General features: G+C 39.0%; 1 protein-coding gene across 1 annotated transcript in view; it reads right to left on the bottom strand.

Moving 5' to 3' along the window:
- galnt9 (polypeptide N-acetylgalactosaminyltransferase 9) overlaps positions 1–22,017 on the bottom strand; it is an 88,100-nt gene that overhangs the window by 60,557 nt on the left and 5,526 nt on the right. The window contains exon 2 of the mRNA XM_072388435.1: positions 10,863–11,043. Coding sequence (XP_072244536.1) covers positions 10,863–11,043 — 181 coding nt within the window. The remainder of the gene's footprint in view (positions 1–10,862; positions 11,044–22,017) is intronic.

The raw sequence follows: 22,017 nt of genomic DNA on the forward strand, positions 1-22,017 counted from the left end.
CTGAATGTCATCCACCAATTTGCTACCGTAGCATCCATTTTAGAATTGGTTGTGTGTCTCCATCTAATCTCCAGAGTGGTCTCACAAATATGCAGTTTACTGTAGTTGCTGCATGCAAAAAAGGCAGTATCATTTGCAAGTTGCTTTCACAATAAATCATTTGAAAGACAACTGTAGTTGTGATTTTAAGCCATCAAATCTGATGTGTATTGAATTGGAATAGCACAATGTGGCTGGTAATGTGAACGTATAGCTTAAATGTGTTCAACATCCTCCTTTACATACTGTAATATTCAGCCTAATTTCTTCCTTCATAAACTGAGAGCTCTCTCCCTATTCATCTTCGTCTCTTCTGCCTCCACATTTTGCTCTCATACATGGGTTCCATGGCAACCTTTTTTGTATGTCTATGATTGGAATTAAGTTGTCACTTAAACTGACCCAATTAATACAATAACTGTACACTGCTACACTCAAATATATATAGCACATCAACTTGGCTCACATATTCAATCAAAAAACACTGCCACTCTTCTCAGCTGAAAGTATTTGTTTTCATGTCTGCCAAACTTCCCTGTCAGTTACAGAAAAATACAACATTTTCTCAGAGACATACTGACGCTTCGAAGACAAAAAACCCAGAAAAAAAACCCTGACACATTGACTGGACCCAAGCCTTCAGCTGATACCAATAACAACTGTGAACACACAGCTGCCATCATGCTAATTAGGCTATGAACATTTCAGCTGAAAAATGTTTTCAATCTCATCTCTCTTTGTTTCTCCATATTTTCTAATTCACTTCTCAATAGGTTGAGTTATCATGTAGGAATAATGAGGTGACTATTTTTATCGTGGCTGAATTGTTTACAAGAGAATGAAACACTTAGACTGTTCTGTTGAGAATTGATATAAAGTTTTGTGTAAACAAATCTGACATCCATTAAGTTAAATCCTGTTCAGCCCTTGGCATCTGTTATTACATGAAAACAGGAAGTACAAAATCTAGCATTGCTATTCCTCTTCGTACAAATATAACACATTAGGTGCTCTTCCTATCTTGCTGTGAGCCATCTGAACTCTACCGGTGCTTGGCACCCAGACACCCCTGAGAACTGGGATGTCAGTAGCATCCATGGGGTCAGGCCGCAGGGGGACGCCAACAGCAGATGGATCTCAGTATGGTGCTAAAGTTACATCCTCCTTCCCTCATCAAGTGGAGCCTTCCTGGTGCTGTGCATTCACTGGTTTGTGTGGGTAAATGTGAATGTGTGTGTGGCAGGCTGGCGTAAGGCATTTCCCACCTTCTACAATGAGCGTTAGTTAAGTAGGAACCAGCAGTTATGTAGGATCACACAACAGATGGCATCACAATTGCTTGTGAAATTATATGGTAAATGTTTTTCATATCAGAATAAAGATGGGAAGGAATATTTGTAGATTAATTTTCTTCACTTTGATTCTTATACTGTGCAAATCTGCTTATATACTGACCAGGGCACACTTGGCCAGTGTGAAGTGTTGATTAAAGGCCTGAACTTTAACTGCAATTTGTGTGCTGCCCCTGGACTCTGTTCAAACGAACTGTAACTGAAAAGTAAATTTAAAAGTGGAAGTTTAGTTTCAGACAGACGTTTTGCTAGCTCACACGTGAATTAAATGGAGGTAATAAGGAACCACTTACAAAGCCTCAAGCGGAACCAGCATTAAAGAGTGACTTTTTTTTCAATAGTGGTTCTGATTTTAAACCTAATTACTTTTCAAGCCTTTATTGTGGATCACTTGCTATAATCACAATATTATCTTATCAAGTAATAAACATGTCAGAGAATAAGCGCCCATTAAAATGAAAGAGCTGCTCATTCTACAACATAACTATGTTTGGTCGGGTGCATAAACCTGACATCCACTTAGATGTCTGTAGGGAGAACATGTTGAAAACCAATGATAATGATAAACAAAATAAAAATTGTGGAAGTATAGAATATATAGTATAGTAGTATAGTATAGTATAGTATAGTATAGTATAGTATAGTATAGTATAGTATAGTATAGTATAGTATAGTATAGTATAGTATATTAGCATTCATTTTGCATTGAGTTTCTGTCCATCTTTCCTATCTTTTTATGGATGAAGCATGATTGCTTAAAGGAGAGATACATTAGTCAATATAAGAAAAGATAGAGAGCAGGGAAGGGGATTGACTTAAGTGCTGAAGACCCTCAGACCATCTCTGTCCCTAGTGTCCTCCAATCAGCCACCCAGAGCAGCTGGATCAAATTTGCTGCAAGTAAAGTGATTGACCCCAAAAAGAGAGGATGAAAGTCAGGATACGAGTTAAGCTAAGTTAGCCATCCTAAAGTAAAAAAAAAATTTTCTTTTATAATTCACAGCCCACCTGGAAATGTGTGCATGAAGATAAAGAGTTATATTCTGCCTTCTATGAGCTAAAACTGAACCAGAAATGCTCAATGCAACACACCTCATGAATCAAACAGTTTGTTTGCTAACTGGTGACTCCTGACAATGATCATGTTAAGAACTGACACTGAGAAGATGAAAAAGTAAATAGGTTATCTGACACAGACATTGCAGTGCATGCAGGCCAGGAAGTATTTGTGGTCATTTTCCTCTAACAGTGTCAGTGGAATCCCTATCCTGAAAATCATGTCCAAAGAGAAGTTTCACAAGTAAACACTAGTTATTTACATATGGAAACAGCTTGTGTTTGAATTTAGACTCATAATGAAGATATGAAGCTGATGATAGTGTAAGAGCTGTCACATTTTGAGTGCATGTCTGTTTGCTGTAGCAATTTTACCATCAGAAATTAGATGACAAATAAAAACATATTTGGTGGCATATATGCATTTCGAGAATATACTGAAAACTCTATGATGTGCAGGTTCTTCAAGTCTTTAAGAATACCAAGCATGATGCTGCATTTTTAAAACTGGGCTGATCATTTAATCAGTTTGCCTCAATAGCTCAATATCATGGAAAGATGAGACATACTTCCTGAATCATCTTACATCCCGTGTCATCCCACATTTAAGCAGCTGCAGTTTCACATTTGACTGAGTGTCAGTCCAGCCTCTCCTCTGTGCCTCGGGGTTTGGGAGTTTAATGAGACAGTGCTGATTAAAGATGAAATGAATTCAGCTCACTACCCCATATATGCATCTCAAATCTCCCATCTCAAAAATATTCATATGCACTGGCCAGAGTTTGCATATATGTGTGCACATTTTATTTGGAAGTGGAAGAGACAAATACGTCATTCAAGCTAAAGTTTGTGCATAAGGAACTGTTAAAAATGTCACGCCCAGTTTAATCAAACCCTATCGCTGTGTTTGATAATGTGAATCAAGAATTACCTCTAGCTGGAATGGTAAACTGAGGGCTCTTATGTATGATTATGAGTTACACGATGATTATGAGTTAAAATCCACACGATATATATTCAGAATTAATGATTATTACTCAAACATGACTAGAACTATCAAACAGAACTATCTAATCTTGGGCCCCTCCTTTTTGATCTGAAAATATTTCAGTATTTTGCTGTACTGAAGGCCTTTACAGTGAGGTGATTTATTGAGAATTACTCAACCACACTTATATGATTCCTTACAAGATGCTGTAGCCAAATATTGACTTCTCTTCATGTGTGGTAATGATAATCTGTAAGCCTCCGCTCACTGGCAAGTGTTTGCAGCTCTGAAGAGGAAAAGCTTAATTTCATGCTTTGTTATCAATCACTTCTATTACCACAGCCCACATGCATTTGACAGCAGAGCTAATAAAAGGAAAACTAAACCACAGTGAGGGCTTTTGATGGAAGACACCGCGTCCATTTACCTATACTTTAAGTTCTGCTCTCCTGCTCTGTTCGTTGGAATAAAATGCATGTGTTTTGATTGATATCCCTCTACGCTGTATCGTTTCAGTCTTTCCCCGTTCGTTTATGTTTTCCCTCAGCAACTCTGTGTTCCCTCTCAGAGCTTTCTCTATTGCCTCTCTCAATCAAACTTGCCAGGTCTATAAATACAATGACAAATCTGGCAGCGAGTTTCAGAGGGGATTTTTTGCACCACAGCTCCTCTTTGCAAAGACAGAGTCATGACATGGCAACTGTGTAAAAACAAAGTAATATATATTTCATTGCTGTTCAGTTATACAACTGAAGGGGAGGTTGTGTTTGATGAATATTACCAGAGTGATGTCTTTAAAATGTCACCGCGAGCAGAAAGCCTGAATTGCTACAAGTTGAGAAGTGGTGCGAGAGTGGATTTCAGTGTTGAGATCATAAAGTGATATTGTAGTTCCATTGCCCTAGTTATGGGATCCAATTTAGAGCATCACTCAACCTTAAATTTGTACCTGTCTACAGTAGCGGGGAAGCCTTGTAAAGCCATAACAGGATGAGCGATCGACTCATCTGTTAGTAATGGGACTGAGCTCACTGGCCAGCTCTCATAATTTGATCCGGAACAAGCTTTGACAGAAACAGAGTGCTAGATTAAGATGTATTCCTATCACACCTCCCCCTTTCTCCTCCTCCCGCAGCCTGCAGCCCCGGCAACACTGTCTGACTCTTCCCCCCGCTGGCCGCTCTTATTTGCTGTAAAATTTCACATTAACCTCCCATAACCTGTGCAGTGCAGGCACCACCAAAGCAACTTTCCAATCTGTGAGCACTTCTCCCTGAAAGATAACCGTTTCCTTGTCACCTCCCCCTCCCCCAACACCCTCTCCCGCTCCAAGAGATAAACTCTGAAACTGGAAAGAGCAACAATATGCAGCAGGAGTTTCTGCACCGCTGAGACCTTATGATCCCATTCTGCAGTATCAGGCTCTTAGGAGATGAGGTAAGCTTGTTTCCTCAACCTCTTTTTCTGGTTATCACCTTCCCACAGGCAGACAAACACAGACGAGGGGTCTTCAGGGGAGCAGAGCATGCGTTGTTCTTCAATACAGTTTTGGATTTAACTGCTATTTTGACAAAACAGAAACAAAATCTTCAGAAAAGTGGCAATGGAGATAGAGGTGAGATTAAAAGTAATTGAATAGGAATCCTCTTGAAGAAGGAGAACCAAAAGGTGAAAAGCAGGTTTTATGTTTCGAATTGCATTTTTCTATTTCTGAGTGACACAAGTTACATTTTAAATCTTCTTGTTTGGTTTGTGGGCATTCGTAATCCCACCAGCCTTCCCGCCTTTATTGTTTTTCCCCTTCTCATCCAAATGAGCCAATATCGTCCTGTATAAGCCTTGAAAGAACATCCAATGCCAGGCCCAGAATCACAACAATATGGATCCTACTCAGGGACCTTTTGTATCCAAGTTAAGAATGTCACTTACAGAAGTGAAGGGCAGATTAAAGAAATACAGCCTAGCAGGTGGTGAATGAGGATGAAAGACTTTTGTGCAAGACTCAATTGCAGCAGTTATTATCATGAATTGGTTTTGCTGCAAGGCAGGTTGAAAAAGGGAGGGGCTTGACAATGTGTGGATTTTTCCGCCATGGCAATGGACTTTGCCTCTCTGTACTCATCATGAACCTCTCTGCTCTCCTGTTCAACTGTTCAATTAGAATCCCATTAGACACGAGGTGTCTGGCTCACTTATATATATATATATATATATATATATATATATACCTACATTCTTTGAGTCAAATTAGCTTTTCATTCTAATTTCTGCTTCATTTGTGAGCAGGTTTCATATGCAAAAATGTTATTAAACAATAAGATTCCAAGTCCATTCACCATAGACATCAAGTTCTACTGTTAAAAATCAGCAGAAACCTGGAATAACTAAAATACATTAATATAACAGATGTCAGCAATGTGTCAACACAGCAGCACTGCATGCACTTTGGTAGAAACTGTTCTGATGTGACTTTAGATTCTAAAAAAAAAAAAAATTGCTTTCTGAGGCAAAGCTGTAACCACTGTGGAATGAAGATGAGATAGTGATAGATAGTGTTAGACTTATTAGACCAGAAAATGCCAGAGCCTGAAGGTGATATTAAACTATTGGGTGCTGCTGAGGATGATATTGGAAAGCCCCAGAGAGACCTCGAAGAAGCTGATAAGAGTGAGAGAAAGCTTTTCTTGCAACTACTAAGTTGTATGCGTGATTAAAAAAACAATGATAAAGACAAAAAACATTATACCTTTAAGGATTGTCATGATGTTGTGAATGCAGTGTTAATTCTGAATGAAGCAATGGTGATTTGTGAAAAGCTCAACAAACTCTGAAGCAGGAGATCAAGGCAAGATAAACTACTGTGGTATATTATATTATATTTACTGGTATATAATAATGGTAAATGGTAATTCTGTTCCTTCACTAATACTTGATACTTAATCTGTTGACATAAGAGATTCTCCGATGAGACCCAGTGGCTGATGCACTTTGAATTGACTGAAACAGTATCCTGAAGCAGTCATAGTAACTACTGTGTGGTGGGAGCACAGGAGGTGAAGTAGTCATTGAGCCACATAGTCCATGTAGGGAGGATGTGGAGGTGGATGGATCCGTCAACAAAGCAGTGAACTTTGACACAGGAGAAGGGGGTTTTTGGTCCGGACTTTTTCCGCAGTTGCTCTTCACACTTTCATCTAGAGATGCGCTCTAATGGGTTGAAATGCGAGGGAGAGGTTATGCTGGGAGCATCTGTCTACAGTGTACAGGAGGCAGTACCAGATGCAGAAACTAGGCTGTGGAGATCACTGTTTTTCTTACAACACATTAAGATTGAAGCTCCCTGTTGTGTTGCCATCAATACTGCATGTATGTGTATGTATTAAGAATAGTCAGGAGCAAGGAGAAAGCTGCACAGATGTCAGCAGAAAGGAGAATGATGGAGAAACTCTTATCAGCACGCACACCAACTGGCACACAGGCAGTAAATACTCCGGAATATTTGCTGCCATGTTCGTACATTGTCTCACCAGTTGATGTTCCAGAGATTTTACTAGGAGGTTCAGGGAAAATTTCCCCAAGATGTCCAAAGAGAATGACATGGATATTTGCCTTCTCACATGCCAGACATCTTTAGAATATTTCAGGATACCAGTGCATGTGTGAAAATGGCTAATATTTTATCAAACCTTCACAATTACATACGTTTGCTTCTGTATTAGTTATCAATACTATTTTAAGTAAATATTGTATACAGGTCGGAAGAAGGGCCTAAATGCAGAACATATCTACTCATTGAGAACAGTCTGGTGAAACTCGGCGTCCTTCGGAAGCTATTCAGATAACTCGTGATCAACGTATATCCATATAACGGAGTGAACAGGGCAGGAACGATGCAGCCTTTAAATAAGGCATTATCTGTCATCATTTTACCGGATGAAGTGGTCCCAGTAGAGTGCCTGTGTAGAAATACCTCCGTTAGCTCTCCTATAGCCGCAAGTAGCCACATAACAGCACCTATGAGCTGACAGAGCTATAGTACACGTTCGTTCATTTATTCTTCTAATATAAAGACAGATAATGCCTTATTTAGAGGCTGCATCGTCCCTGCCCTGTTCACTCCGTTATATGGATATACACTGAACGCGAGTTATCTGAATAGCTTCTCATGGACACCGGCTTTTGCCAAACTGTTCTCGGTGAGTAGATAAACGTATTTCATGCCAGAAATAAGGTCTAGGTTTAAAAATACTGGATTTCCCCTTCAACAGAACTTATTAAAAACTAACAAACAAATTAATTGTTCAAAGTCCAAGAAAACAGCAATCCAAGCAGAGAAACCAAAGTCACACGGGGGAAGCAACCAGAGTTAAAACAGATAAACTGGCAATGAGCTAATATCAAGACACAGCTGATAGAAGTTAATGTTGATAAATGTTTATTATCATTTTATTATTTTTGCTTGTTTTTATTGTTTTATGTGTGTGTATGTATTTGTAAATGTGTAAAAAGAAAAGAGGATACAGCTGAAACAGTGGCTGATAGGGTGACGAGAACCAGGTGTAAACAATCAAGATTCAGTTCATTAACAATTGTGGGAGTGGGGATTTGTCCAAACAAACACAAGTACTTTGACAGTAGTTTCACTACTGTGACATGTTTTAGGTTTCTGAGAACATAAAGGGGCAACATATTTTCTTTGAGATCGGGCTAATTTATTCTGAAACACTGAACATGAACTACAACAGTATAGGTTACTATGATACTCTAGCCAGTTTAAAAATAATAAGCCACCTTCATGACACCAAAACCTCTGACTTTAGGCTCAACATATGTGGCTAACCCATTAATCTCACCTCATAGCACACATTTAAGGACAGACCCACCAGAAAAGGTCAGGCTATAAATCATCCAAAAGGTCCACGGGATGTAGTGCCACAACATGATAGAAAAAATATTATTTTTATTTTTGAGAGTTTTGTTTTGATGTTTATTTTGTTAAAAAAAATCTGCTTTGGTGACACAAAGAAAAAAAAACACAAACAAGTTTCCTATGTGCTGATTGAATTTCTAATAACCAAACAAAATGTGCTGCATGTCAGTTTATTTGTCCCAAAAAAAAAATCATCATTTACATTAGAAAATTAAAGAATGATGGATTAAAGGTTAGACAGATGGAAGATGTATTCCACTGTATAAAAGTCAGTGGAGATAAGCCAAAGGATCTGGTCACAACAGCACAAAATCCAGACACAAATACACAAGCTGGCATTATTTAGAATTAGAAAACACCTGAGCAATGCTAACTCTTTAGTTTTATTTACTTCCTTTTCTGTTTAAGAAATGGGAATTTCCTGAAACCCCTTTCATTACTGAAACACTCTTGGCTGACTTTATTAATTAGCAAATCTCTCCTTCCCCCCATTCCAATCTTGTCTAATTTTCTGGGTGTGACAAAGAGCTCAGAACAAAGCAGCATGGATGAAATGAATTGTTATCCCCTCTAAAGCCTGCAGAAACCTCTCTTGGCTGTCAGATTTCCTTTCAGTGCCTCTGCCTGTTGCCATTGTTCTTTGACACGGTGTAATATAAACGCCACTGGCAGCCCTGATTATCCCCAAACCCCTGTAGCCCTCACTGCTGTAGTTCACATTTTAAATGTAACATTTCTTAGAAAAAGGACTATTACTGCTGCTCACTGGATGTAAGCTGGGACTCTTTTATTCAAGAAAAAAAAAAGAAGAAACACATTCCTTTCATTGCAACATTAAAAACAGCTCAACTATCACCTCCCTCTTTTCAAAATCCTTTCATGTTGGGATTGGGCATGTCTAAAGTAATTTGCTTTTGTGCTATTCCACATGGACAAGTCCCTAAAATACCCTGCGGCCAAACTGCCTGAACTACAGTGACAGAAGAGAGGAGGAGGGATTAAGTAGAGACAGACAATAAGTCAGATGTGAAAGATGAAAAGTATTGAACTAGAAGACATGCGGAAATTCTCAAAGGAATTTTACAGTTTCTAAGATCCCCTGTCTTGTAATAGATGGAAGCGGATGAAAGTATCAGCAAATGTCACTGTTAAAAAGGTCATCAAGAGGAACAACTGTACCTCGAAAACATAATTTAATTTCTAAATCTGATATTATTATCATCATTATTATCACTATACTGTGAATTATTTGGTGTATATCTGTGTCACAAATAATGCATTTTTTGGTGACATCTCTTTCAGGTTTCTTTATTAAACACTTTTTTTCAATTGAATCTGGTAAGCTAGAAAAATGTGATTCCTAACAGTTGCAGGTGAAAGTGCAAAAAAGTGCTGGATCAAACAGGAGATAACCTTTACTTCCTGTTTTACAATCATGTAAGTAACTCCACCATTACACTCTCCAGCTTCTTAGTTTCCCTGTTTTATTTTGTTAAAAGTGATAAACACATGTTTGTAACAGTTTCTTGGAATATCGTGAGACCAACAAATTCTCATGTCGAAGACCTTAAATCCTAACTTTTTGTCCCTGGCATCCCTGGGATTCAGACAAAGTGTCTTTTGATGATGGAAAGTCATGGAACTTTAAAAGCATGAGACTTGCTTTCATAAACATAAAACCCATGTGAAACCACTCTGGAACAGGTGCTTTTCCCCACTTGTTTGTTTAATTCATTGGTCATTTCTTTAGGCACTTATGGTGTGTGTTTGGGATTGGGAAAAGTATCATAAAAAGATGCAGAAATGCAAGACTTCATTTGTTTACCTTGTCAAGTTTACATTTTGTATTGAGTTGAGGGTTCTGACAAAGCAGCAGAATGTGATACTGAGTGCTCCACGGATGATTATATTGTAGTCCTGTGGTTATCATTTACATGTCTATGTAAATTGAGAAGTTAGTAGAATCGATAGATTTTGTTTTATGATAGCTTCATGGACTGCTAGGAGACTGTATTGAATGATATGGTGATATTAGCTTGTACAGTCTAAGGTGACTAAAAGGGCTGCCAACACCCTCTTTTAGAGTCCAATTCACACCACACCTCCATTTTCTCACATAGTAAAAAGCTACTTCACTACTGATCATTTTTATGTGTTAATAGAGGAGACTGACACAAATACAGACAGGACAGAGCAGTGCAACATCAGAAGTGAGAAATATCAAGTGTAAAAGAATGCTGGTTCATACATCTACTAGCTGGTGTGAGAATAATGGGATCTGTATGATCTGAACCTACATAGTTAACTTGTCAAAGCTTTGAACTTTGTGTGACTTCACAAAATAAAAAACAACTACTGGGACTATACTAGCAAACCTTCCAGTTAGTACCCCTTTAGGTTTTTACACAAGCCCGCAAGAAAGATGAAAAGACATGTGTAGAACACCAGTTTGAAGAACAATTTACATAACAGGAAAAAAAGCAAGATTCTCACATACTTTTTAGGCCTGTAGTCAGGGATGCTCCTGTCAAGGGAAATGCGGTCACTGAGCTGAGCATTGTAGCCGTACTCCTCATACTTTCCCTCTGCATCATGACTCTCCTCTCCCAGAGTGGCAGGAGCTCCCCCCTGGCCAAGGCCCCCAGGTCCCTCCACCAGTCCCATGGGCTTTGCTAAACCTGTCAAAAAGATGACACACCAGAAAGACAGTTATACAGATGTAGATGGCCAAGGGCTCAAGCAGACTACCAGAAAACAGGGGAGAGACAGGTAAGATGAGAGGCCATGCAGAAGGACAGCTTACTGACACTCTCTAGTATTGTGACGAGCTGGTGTATGGCAGCACCAAGACCCATTAGAGCTCATCCATAGGGCATCATTACACTGCCTGTCAATAAAAAAGCTGCAAAACACCCACAGGGCCACAGACGCCACAAACATGAGCAGAGGCTGAGGGACACATAGGGACAACACTACAATAGCGACCAGAGAGAATTTATAGTGCATAGCTGTAAGTTACATACTGTCTCTGGTTATGAAATTAGTCATTTCAGTTTAGGCTCAGTTCTTTAGTTTAACGTTTTACATTCACCATAGGCTGTGATCACATTACCAACCACATTTTTCAATTCTGACTCCATTCCGATTCATTACAAATCAGATTTGATGGCTGATAATCATAACTAAAGGTGTCTTGCACATTTATCTATATGGGAAAAGATTTAGGCTGCATGGTGGTGTGGTGGTTAGCACCATTGCCTCACAGCAAGAGGTTCAATCCCCACCTGGGGCCTTTCTGTATGTAGTTTGCATGTTCTCCCCATGTATGTGTGGGTTCTCTCCGAGTACTCTGGCTTCCTCCCACCGTCCCAAAACATGCATGTTAGGTTAATTGGTGACTCTAAAATTGTCCTCAGGAGTAAGTGTGAGCGTGCACGGTTGTTGGTCTCTGTGTGGCCCTGTGATGGATTGGCAACCTGTCCAGGGTGTACCCCACCTCCTGCCTGGTGACCGCTGGGATAGGCTCCAGCCTGACCGCTGGATTAAGTGGGTATAGAAAATGGATGGAGGGAGGGAAAAGATTTAGAGGAAGAAAAGCTAGATGGACAGCTTTAATTGTTTCAGCACTTATTGCTTGTAGTGAAGCAAAAAGTACAAGCAAAAAGCCACAAGGATTCCAATATGAGTGTCCACACTCAAGTTTTATATTCAGGTATCTGATACTGTATACGACTGGCGACCTGTCCAGGGTGTACCCCGCCTTTCGCCCGATGACTGCTGGGATAGGCTCCAGCCCACCCGCTACCCGACCGACGGATTGACGGTATAGAAAATGGATGGATGATACTGTATACATCGATCTAGTCCCAATTATGACTGGGCAAGAGGCAGGGAGTTTATATTTGTGCCCTATGGAATGGTGCATTCTTCAACTTGAACATGATGACAAATTCTACTTCTTATACCATAACATATTGTAATGAGGTAGATTCTCCAGGATGATCATGTTGACACCACCAAGGATCCTTTGGAGATCTACTGTTTTGCCTCTCAATATTCTGTCTCCTGGTTGTCACTCAGTTGTTAACATTTGTTAACACTGCTGTCTTGTTGGGACACTAATTGCCCAGAACTCAATCCATATGCAGCATCCTATGGTGTTCGGCATTCATCAGTGTGTAAAGCAGTTTAGAAAATGAGCCTTTAAGTATTAGCTTCTCTGACAATGTTCATCTCTGAGACATTTTACTGGTTGCAGCAGTAATACAACTTCAAAACCAGCTGCCGGGTTTTGGAAGATCCTGCATTTACAAATTCAGACCTGAAGCCTTCCTCAAAACACACACTTCTGAAATCTGAGTTTTTGTTTTTAATACCTAAAAATGTCTGGTGACGCTTTTTTTTTTATTTCTCAGCCTCTGCAGAAACTAATCTAGTGACTTGAAAATGTTGATGCAATGTGCATGTTTTTCTAGGCCTGAAAGGTAAAATGACACATAGGGTCATGATGGGTTAAGCAGGACTTCAGTGAAATCAGTGTTTTAAGTCATCTAATCTTCCAAAACATTTGCACTTTACTTCCTCAAAATACGTGAAGACTAAAAGAAAAACCTCTTAAAGTAGATTTTGTTTTAAGGTTGCACAGATGCCAGTCCAATTAAATACTGTCTAATGTAGGAAATAAGATCTAAAAGATATAAAGAAAACAAGCAAAAGCTTAATAGATAAACTAAGTCTGTATTTCCCTCTTGAAATTAATTTTTTAACTCATTTGAAACTTGTTGCTGTTGTTCTGTTTAATTCAGAAAGGTTCAATGTGGATTAATGGTTTTATGAGTGTGCCTCCAATTGGTTCAAATCACTGATAAATAGCAATAGTGTGGATGTAAACAATAATAGCAGTTTTTGAGAAAATTACTTTGCAAATGGTTTGTTTGGATTTTAGGACAAATTGACGTTCAAAAGTTTTAAAGCTCTGAGGTAGAAAAAACATTCTTGGGAGGAACATGTTCTTAATCTGAATGCTACTAAATAATATCTTGCAAATATGCCCACCGTCACTGTCCTGCAGTTAACTTTAGGCCTTTCCCACAAAAAACAGCCTCAATCTCAGCTGCTAAGACCTTCACAAAATGTAAGGTCAAACAACATTGTACTGAAGACACTATGAATTTAGGAGTATTCAGATATGCAAACTAACTTACACTATAGTGAGATTTAATGAAAAAGAAAACATTTCACCTTTAGAAAAACAGGACAAGAAAACTGGTAAACCAAGGACAAGGACTGTAGGCTCCAGGGTGAAAGAGGTTAAACTCAATTGATTTTGTTTGTTTGGTACTATATTCAATATGTACTGTACTGGAGAATGATTGGGACCCCTTGGACGCAGGTCTTCCTTTTCCAAATAGACTGTCTTGAGGAAAAGACGACAGTTTTCTGTAGAAGTATCTATCTTCCACCCATTACTAGACCAATAAGAGTTGTGCAGAAAATGCCTTTTTGGAACTAAATGAACTCTAAACTGAACTTCCCTGAGGTAATACTGTACTGACTCATTTAAAGGAAATGTGAATTTTGGCCAGTAAAAAAAAACAATAAAAAAGAACACCATGTAGAGTGATTATCTCATTTCCACACATGATGTGAATATCTGCAATTTCTCAATATTGCCAAATAATCTCTAAAGCTGATTCATTGAAAATTAAATCATATATTGAAGAAAACCTTTAACTTCTATGTAGCGTACAAAAAGAAAAAAATCCTTGAAAAATATATATATATCTGGGGTTTGTTTAGTGCCTAAACTTCTAACATTTTGTCACCAGAGCATGATGTAATTTGTACCACTAGCCTTCACCACAGCTCGCGATTTAAAATGCCACGAAACTGCAAGATAATGTCAGATCATTGTTATGTGAGCCAAGCTTCCCGTGTGGCCTCCACAGAATAATCAAACTTCGTCTGTTCTCCACATCAACAGATGGACTCACAGACAGTAAGTAAACAGAGCATACCAATGAAGAGCTCAGCACTGAGCTTCACCCCTCTAGGAACTGTTGAGTAATCACCATATTTGGGTGGCCTCAAATCCTCGGGTGCTACTGAAGATTTGTAATTGGAGCTGAATGGTTGCAAACTGGCTTCTCCCAAAAGGAGGGATTTAGCGTGCTCTGCACCAGCCAATGCAGTGGCATTTTGTCAAGTAAGGGTGGAGTTCACATCATGCACTAGCCATCTGGCATAGCTGCCCATGTGGCACAATACAACAGATACTCTGAGAGTCGAGTTCGGAGGGCTTTGCTGTCTCTGCGTGTGTCTTGGAAGCTGGACAATGCCTGCCAGCTGTGTTCTCCGGTGGCTGAGTAATTCTACCCCCTCTCTCTCACTGCTTCTGATTGACTAAAACTCCAGGATGGGATGAGACCTCCATCACAAGTTTTAAGATTCAGTATAGATTTGCATAATATTAGATTACAACTGTGATGTGAAATCTGCACAGCCTCTAAACTGATGTTGTTTACAGGCTATCACTGTAAACGTTTGGTTTATTTAAAAAAAATTCTGCATGTTTCTTTTCTGATGTGGCTGCTGATAAAACCCTGTTGTGATGATGCTTGATAGGTCAGTTGAGGTTGTGAAAGTGCTCTGCTTGGCTTTGATTCCTCCTTTTTTCTTTTATTCTGGGTAAAGAAATTGAAAAAAAAAATAAAGAGGAAATTCATCAATAGAAACACCAAAATACCTCTCTTACACAGCAACATTTCTTACAAAACAAGTACATTGCTTACAAAGACAGAGTTTGGCTGCAGGTAGTGCATCCCACCAGCAACAGCTACACTGAGGATTAAGAGCTCTATTCCCATTGTAACCGCGGACGTTAAAAATGCATGTACCCATGATCCTTTCAGGCACTTTGTAGCATCAAGCAAGTCGGCTGTTATGTTATGGTTGAAAACAGGGGACAATAACTCAAGACCTGTGCTGAGGCTGTTACATTGTGGCAGGACAAAGTGAAGAAGAGACGCAGTGTGTGCTGATAGAAATTTGAATAAAACTTCAGATTACCATATATTTCCTATGGTGCACGTCTGCTTTCACTGCTTCCGATTTAAGTCACACCCCACACAGCACTGTGGCTCCTCATCATTTCAATGTGAAGCAATTACTACCAAGCATCTGTTTTGTCCACTGAGGCTTCATTCCTATCCAAACAGTTAACTGAATGTAACATCAAGCAACAATATGAATCTCATTGTGTCAAAGTATGCATCTGTGCTTTTTTCTGACAATCCATTTCTGACAATACAGACAACCCTTAGAATGTGTCTGATTTCTTTGTATAACAAAAACAATTCGAAAAAAAAATAGAGAAGACCCAATTTTGAGTGGAATATTTAACAGCAAGAGTGGATTCATATGTGTCCAGAGTGATTCAGCAGAGATCTGAACATTGATGTTGAGGGGAGGTGGGGGATTCAGTAATCTCTTGAAGAGGAAGAAAATAACTTGTTGGTTTAAAACCTTCAAGAGCCAAAACAAATCTAAGAAATATTGAAATCCGAGAGAAGAGCTGCATTAAGTCGAGCACTGCCACTCATAACAGCTGCAGGCACATCAAGAGGATGGCAAGTGTGATTAGGAAACTACAGCACTGGAAACCTAAATTATATCTAAAAAATTACATTGTTTCTTTTCCAAAGATTTCCAAAAATGCAAGAGCCTGCAATGTAGAGCAAATTTAGAGCGCAGAGCAGAGGTTAATTTTCTACACCTTTGGGATGTTTGTGAACAATCTGTATTCACTATGATATGAAAGCCAAATTTTGCATGGAGTTCAAACTGTAGACAGGAAGCAAGTAAAAAATATATTCAATTAAAGACCTAACTGACCATTGTCTTTACTAAAATCTAACTCATTTACTGGATAGCAATTGTCTTCGTCGCTGTTTACATCAGGCTGACAAGAGTATAAATGCATTGGTGCAATATGTGTCAGTTCATTTAACAAATATTCTCTGTCTAGTTGCTCTTTCATGCCACTTTAACTCTACGTATGAATTACAACATATTGCTTAATTTGCTTTACACACTGTGAATAAAGCAATTTCACACTCATATTCACACAGAATCCTAAATTGTTCATTTTAGGACAATCCCTAGTGTAGCATGTGGGATTTGGTCTATTATCACGTCAAGATTTAATATGGGATTGATGTACAGCTTATTTGTCCACATTCCACAAATAGAAAGTCATGTTGTCATTGCTCCCAGTTGTTCTTGTTCATTTCACTTCATCACTTTTTTCTGAAGGTCTTAATTGCTGTTTGCTCATTAGAAGAAAAATTTTGTCAAGCAACATTGTTTGCTGGTTAGCTATAGGCACTGAAAGGTTAGGAATTACAAGTGTCTGAGTAAGGCTAGGAGAACACAATGGTTTGGTTCAAATCTATTCTTTCATAACAATATTGCAATTCTACTTTATACCATTTTGTTGGTTACTTAGGCGACGTGTCAGCACCAAAATTAATGCAGAACCAGTAGGCATCAGTATGCTTTGACTACACATGAATGAAAAGAATGTGCACTTAAAAAGCTGATAGACTGGTATGAAAACAAGATTGGGTGAGATATTGAATTTAAATTTGCTAACATCTATAGTATGGGTTGCAAACCTGTACTGATAAGCAATAGTATAATTTTGTCAAGACACGTTTTAAAAAAAGGAAAAAAAAGGATAAGCAATCAAAGTGTGACACTTAAATGAAACAGTATCCACATAATTAGTTATCCTGTCTTGCAAACAAGCACATCCCCCTCTGTTGTTAGATGTCACCAATACCTTTTGGTAATGTAATCACTGCATGACTCTATGCCAACAGCATAAATAAGAAGAATGCTCACTCCATATGAAATTGACATTATTGTCTGTGGCTGCCTGCTGATTGTCAGGTGAGCCACCGAATTCATTATCATGATTCTTCAAGGCTGAGCAGAATTGATTTTCATCTCTTTTTTTTTGAAGCTGTGTTGTCAACCAGCATCTCATCTGCATATTCTTATTAGAATATATTTCATTTCATCAGGCTTTAGCACTCTGAGATATGGTGTTCCTGCAGACACCACCATCACACACACTACACAACAAACACGCACACCTTGATATGTATCATTAAGATACAGTCCAAGCTTCAAGCGAGTGTCAGCATGGAGACAGTGAGTGTGACATTTCTTCTTTCTCATCAAGCCTTTGCCCCAGCAGGCTTAGCATATAAACAGCGTTAGTTTCTTTGCCATAATTGGGCATTATAGATAAGAAGCATATCTGGTGCTGCAGCTGGGCCTTTGAGGCTACCATCCCATCAGCACCTACGCACAAGGAGAGGGATGGGAGTTACACGCATGGCTGATGACAGGAAGCTCAGTGTGACCATGAGCTGTGGGACAACAGGCACGATCAAAAAAAGCATACATCTTGCACTGGTCAGAAGAGTAAACTAAATAGTAGCACACTCATTTACTAACAGCAATATCTGGTTTTTGAAAAACTTATTTTTAGAGGATTTTTTTGCTTCGAGTGAGAAAATGCAAAAGTTAAATGCAGTCAGTGAAAAGAGGGTCAGGTTGTTGAATGTAAGTCTAACCCAATTAAAGTTTAGCTGCAGTTTCAAATGAAAATTATTAAATTTTTTTCTATCTATATGGATGTATTCAGGGATCTGCAAAAAAAAGCCCCACTGCCAAATTTTCCTTTTGGAAACAACAACATTGACAAGAAACATTTGTCTCTTAGTTCAAAGTCATTAAGGAGACAACTGTCAAACTATTGACATTCAATTTCAAACGAAGACTTTTCAGGTTTTTCTCTCTGTTTAAAGCCCCAATCCATGATGTTTCATATGTCATGGCTATAATTTTTGTCTTCATGTTTTAGGTTATGTGTTTAGTGATTAGTTTTTGCCATGTTTTCTCTCAGTCCCTCTTGGTCATCAGCTTCACTCACTTCACCTGTGCTTTCCCCCTCAGCTGCACTTCACCACTAATCGCCTCCTTTCAGTATTTAGTTTCCAGGTTTCCCTTGCACTTTGCCAGATCCTCACCGTCATTCATGTTTGTCAGGTTGGTCTTGTTAGTGGTTCATGTTCATAGTCTTTGTCATAGTTCAAGTCAAGTCAAGTTAAGTAAGCAGCAGAAAAGAGAAAGCAAACTGACTAATGCTGCAGACTGCAATTTTCTTTTATGAAACCAGGCATAATATTCAATTAAAAAAGTTCTGTTCATATTAGCTTTGTTTTTCTCCCCTCTTAGTAAACACTTGTCAATCCATTTACCTATCATTATTCATAAAAAAACAGTATATGAAATAGTTCAAACTAGTTCTACCTTCATCATCTACAACAGATCATGCTAAATAATGGTTTTGTAATAATGATTGTAACTTAGCAGCCGATAGGATCAAACACGTAGTTTTACTTTGACAAATTGCAGATTTTTTGTTACATGCACATTGGTGGGTTTGCTCTAAAATATCCATAGATAACTGCTCTGAAGACCTTTTCCAGCACTTCCTAACCAATTAGTTTTGTTGTGGAAACTGGAGCAGCAAGTTAAAGCAAAAGCGAAGAAGCAATAGTCTGACATTTGCATTGAACCTGAGTCTGTAAAACAAAATTCATGCCAGTTTATCTATTTAATCCAAGGCAGTGTTTGCCCTTAGTTTAAAAAATTGCTGGCATGGGACACTTTTTGCATCTCCAGTGACAGTAGTTAGTTGACTGTTAATAGAGTGGAAGCAAGTCATTAACACAAAACAGTGATCGTGAAGCCTTTATTTATGTTTATGCATTTAGCAGACACTTTTATCCAAAATTACAAATTAAGATATAACAAGCTATATAAAAAAGCTAACAATAAACTACATAGAAGGAAACCACTAGTCAGACTCTGTCAGAGATGACAGAGTAGAGATAGCGTGCAGGCATAGAGGAAAGTACAGAAAGATAAAGTGCAGAGAAAGAGGGGGTAGGGAAGTACAAGGTAAGTTAGGATAGGAGATGCTCTCTGAAAAGCTGGGTTTTCAAGAGTTTCTTGAAGATAGACCTGTTCTGGTAGTGCTGGATAGGTCATTCCATCATCGTGGAACAACATATGAAAAGAGTCAGGATTGTCTTAGGCGTGGTGTAGGCACTGCTAGACGACAATCCTGGGACGAACGGAGGGACCGAGTTGTGACATAAGCCTTTGCAAGAGGATTCAAATAAATGGGAGCAGTTCCATTAAGCACTTTGTAGGCTAACAACAGTGACTTGAATTTGATGCGGGCAGCTAAGGGTAGCCAGAGGAGTTCAATGAACAGAGGGGTGATGTGTGTTCTTTTAGGCTGATCGAAGACCAGACGCCCCGCTGCGTTCTGGACCATCTGCAGAGGTTTCACAGAGGTTTTCCAGTTAGGAAAGCATTGCAGTAGTCAAGGTGGGAGATGACCATAGCCTGCAACAGAAGCTGGATGGCATGTTGGGTTAGGTATGGTCTGATCTTTTCTATGTTTAGCAATGCAAAGCGGCATGAACGAGCAACAGAGGTAACGTGATCTTTAAAGGTTAGTTGGTCGTCAATCATGACACACAAGTTTCTAGCTACCTTTGATTTAGCAAGAGATGGGGAATCAGTTTGGATGCAGATGCTGTGGTGTATGGTTGGTTTGGCTGGGAAAATAAGCAGTTCAGTTTTAGGGAGGTTAAGTTGGAGATGATAGACTTTCATCCATATGTCATTGATATGTCAGTCTGAGATTTGTGCTGAGACCATGTGGTTGTCAGGTGGGAATGGCAGATAGAGCTGGGTATCATCAGCATAGCATTGGTATGAGAAGCCATGTGATCGGATGATCTGGCCCAGTGAGGTGGTGTTTATGGCAAATAAAGAGGTCCCAGTACTGAACCTTGGGGAACCCCTGTGGCGAGGCGCTGCAGAAGTGTGACCAAGCCAGGATACTTTGAATGACCGACCAGTGAGGTATGATTCAAACCAGGAGTGTGCTCTTCCTGTGATGCCCATGCTCATAAAATCATAGAAACCTACCTTTTAATAAACGATCAATGCACATTGATCTAACTATGTCTACCCTAACTCTAGTTTGAAAAATGTGGCAAAGGTGTGATGACATGTCTCAACACCTTTGAGGCATAATAGTTTTCAGGAGTTTATTCTAGTCAAAATGACTCAACCACTGAATTTAAAGAAAAGGAAAAACCAAACACTTGCTGTATTTTATACCACCTACAACAAAAAGCAAAACAACACAGTATGCAGTATGTATTACTGCAGGAAGAAACTGTAAAATCAACGACGAGCATGCATATCAGAAATGTCTGAATAATCCACTTATGCTCTAAAAACGTGTGCAACTTCAATATGAACTACAAATGAAGTTTGGCAGTTTCACGGCCTCTTTGTTGCTCCAAATGATAAACACTACACCAAAGATATGTTGTAGTTTAATACTTTACAGGGAACATGGGGTTAGCAAAGATTGAATTAGTTTACATATGTTGAGTTTAAACTTCCATATGAAATCTTTAACAATGTTAACAATATGCATCTCCATCACTTTCTAAATAATGGCATCTTATCTTATCTGTGCACAGTGTTCATTTAGGGCCCTCAGCCTCTCAAGGCTTCAGCAGGTAAGTATCAGTGAAGAGGTATTTACAGATTCTAATACGGTACTTTAGGGTCAAAACAGTGCTCCATAAGCTTGTTAACAACCCTAAACCCCCCTCATCTCATTATTCCAAGGCTGATGGCATCAACAGTGGAGCAGAGCTGCTGATAACCCTCACGTTGCTCATTTCTGTGCAGAATGGGGCTTCTGAAAAAGCTTGACCATTGTTTACTCATTGGTAGTTCAGTGATCGTCCATCAGACAACTATAAAAGAAGGATTTTCTGACTTATTTATGTCCTTCAAATCTAATTGGACCCTGCCACAGCTCCCGTGGCATGCCGTTTGTAAGCAATAAACAACAGAGGGAATGGGCAATTACTTCATATTGCTCCTGGACATGGTAATAGTTATTGGCGCATTGAGTCCTCCTCTCACAGTAGTTATTCCCTATAGCCATAGAATACGATTTGTGGTCTGTGCATGATGTAGGAAAGGATGGTCACCTGCAGTATGAGGATATGATGAAGTATGCTATTAACCTGCTTGAGACAAATCGCGGAGAAATTGTGACAACAAGCAAATGTTTCCATGCACAACTGCCTCTGTTCAAGATAAATTGCACAGATGTGGTTGACTGCCTTTCTTAAAAAAAAATAAAAAATTCCTGACTGTCAATGGCACCGATGCACCTGCTGTTCTCACTGAGGCTTCCCCACCAAATTTTTACTTTCTATTTTCTACTGGGGGGGGGGGGACAAGAAAGGAGGAGGAACTGCATCAATATAACAAACCACAATGTCCTCAAACAAAGTTCATTTTAACAGCTACTCATCATTCTTTTATCAGTGAATTCTCTGAACTGCTATCAGTTATTCACACAACCTACAACAGGATTTTAATAACTGGTGATTTTATTCTACACGTTAACAACACCTCGGACCCAGTATCCAGAGAATTTTTAGACCTCTTGAACTGCTTGGATTTTA

Source organism: Leuresthes tenuis, unplaced genomic scaffold (genome assembly GCF_036924035.1).
Source record: "Leuresthes tenuis unplaced genomic scaffold, fLeuTen1.0.hap1 SCAF_6, whole genome shotgun sequence".
NCBI classification, from domain to species: Eukaryota; Metazoa; Chordata; class Actinopteri; order Atheriniformes; family Atherinopsidae; genus Leuresthes; species Leuresthes tenuis.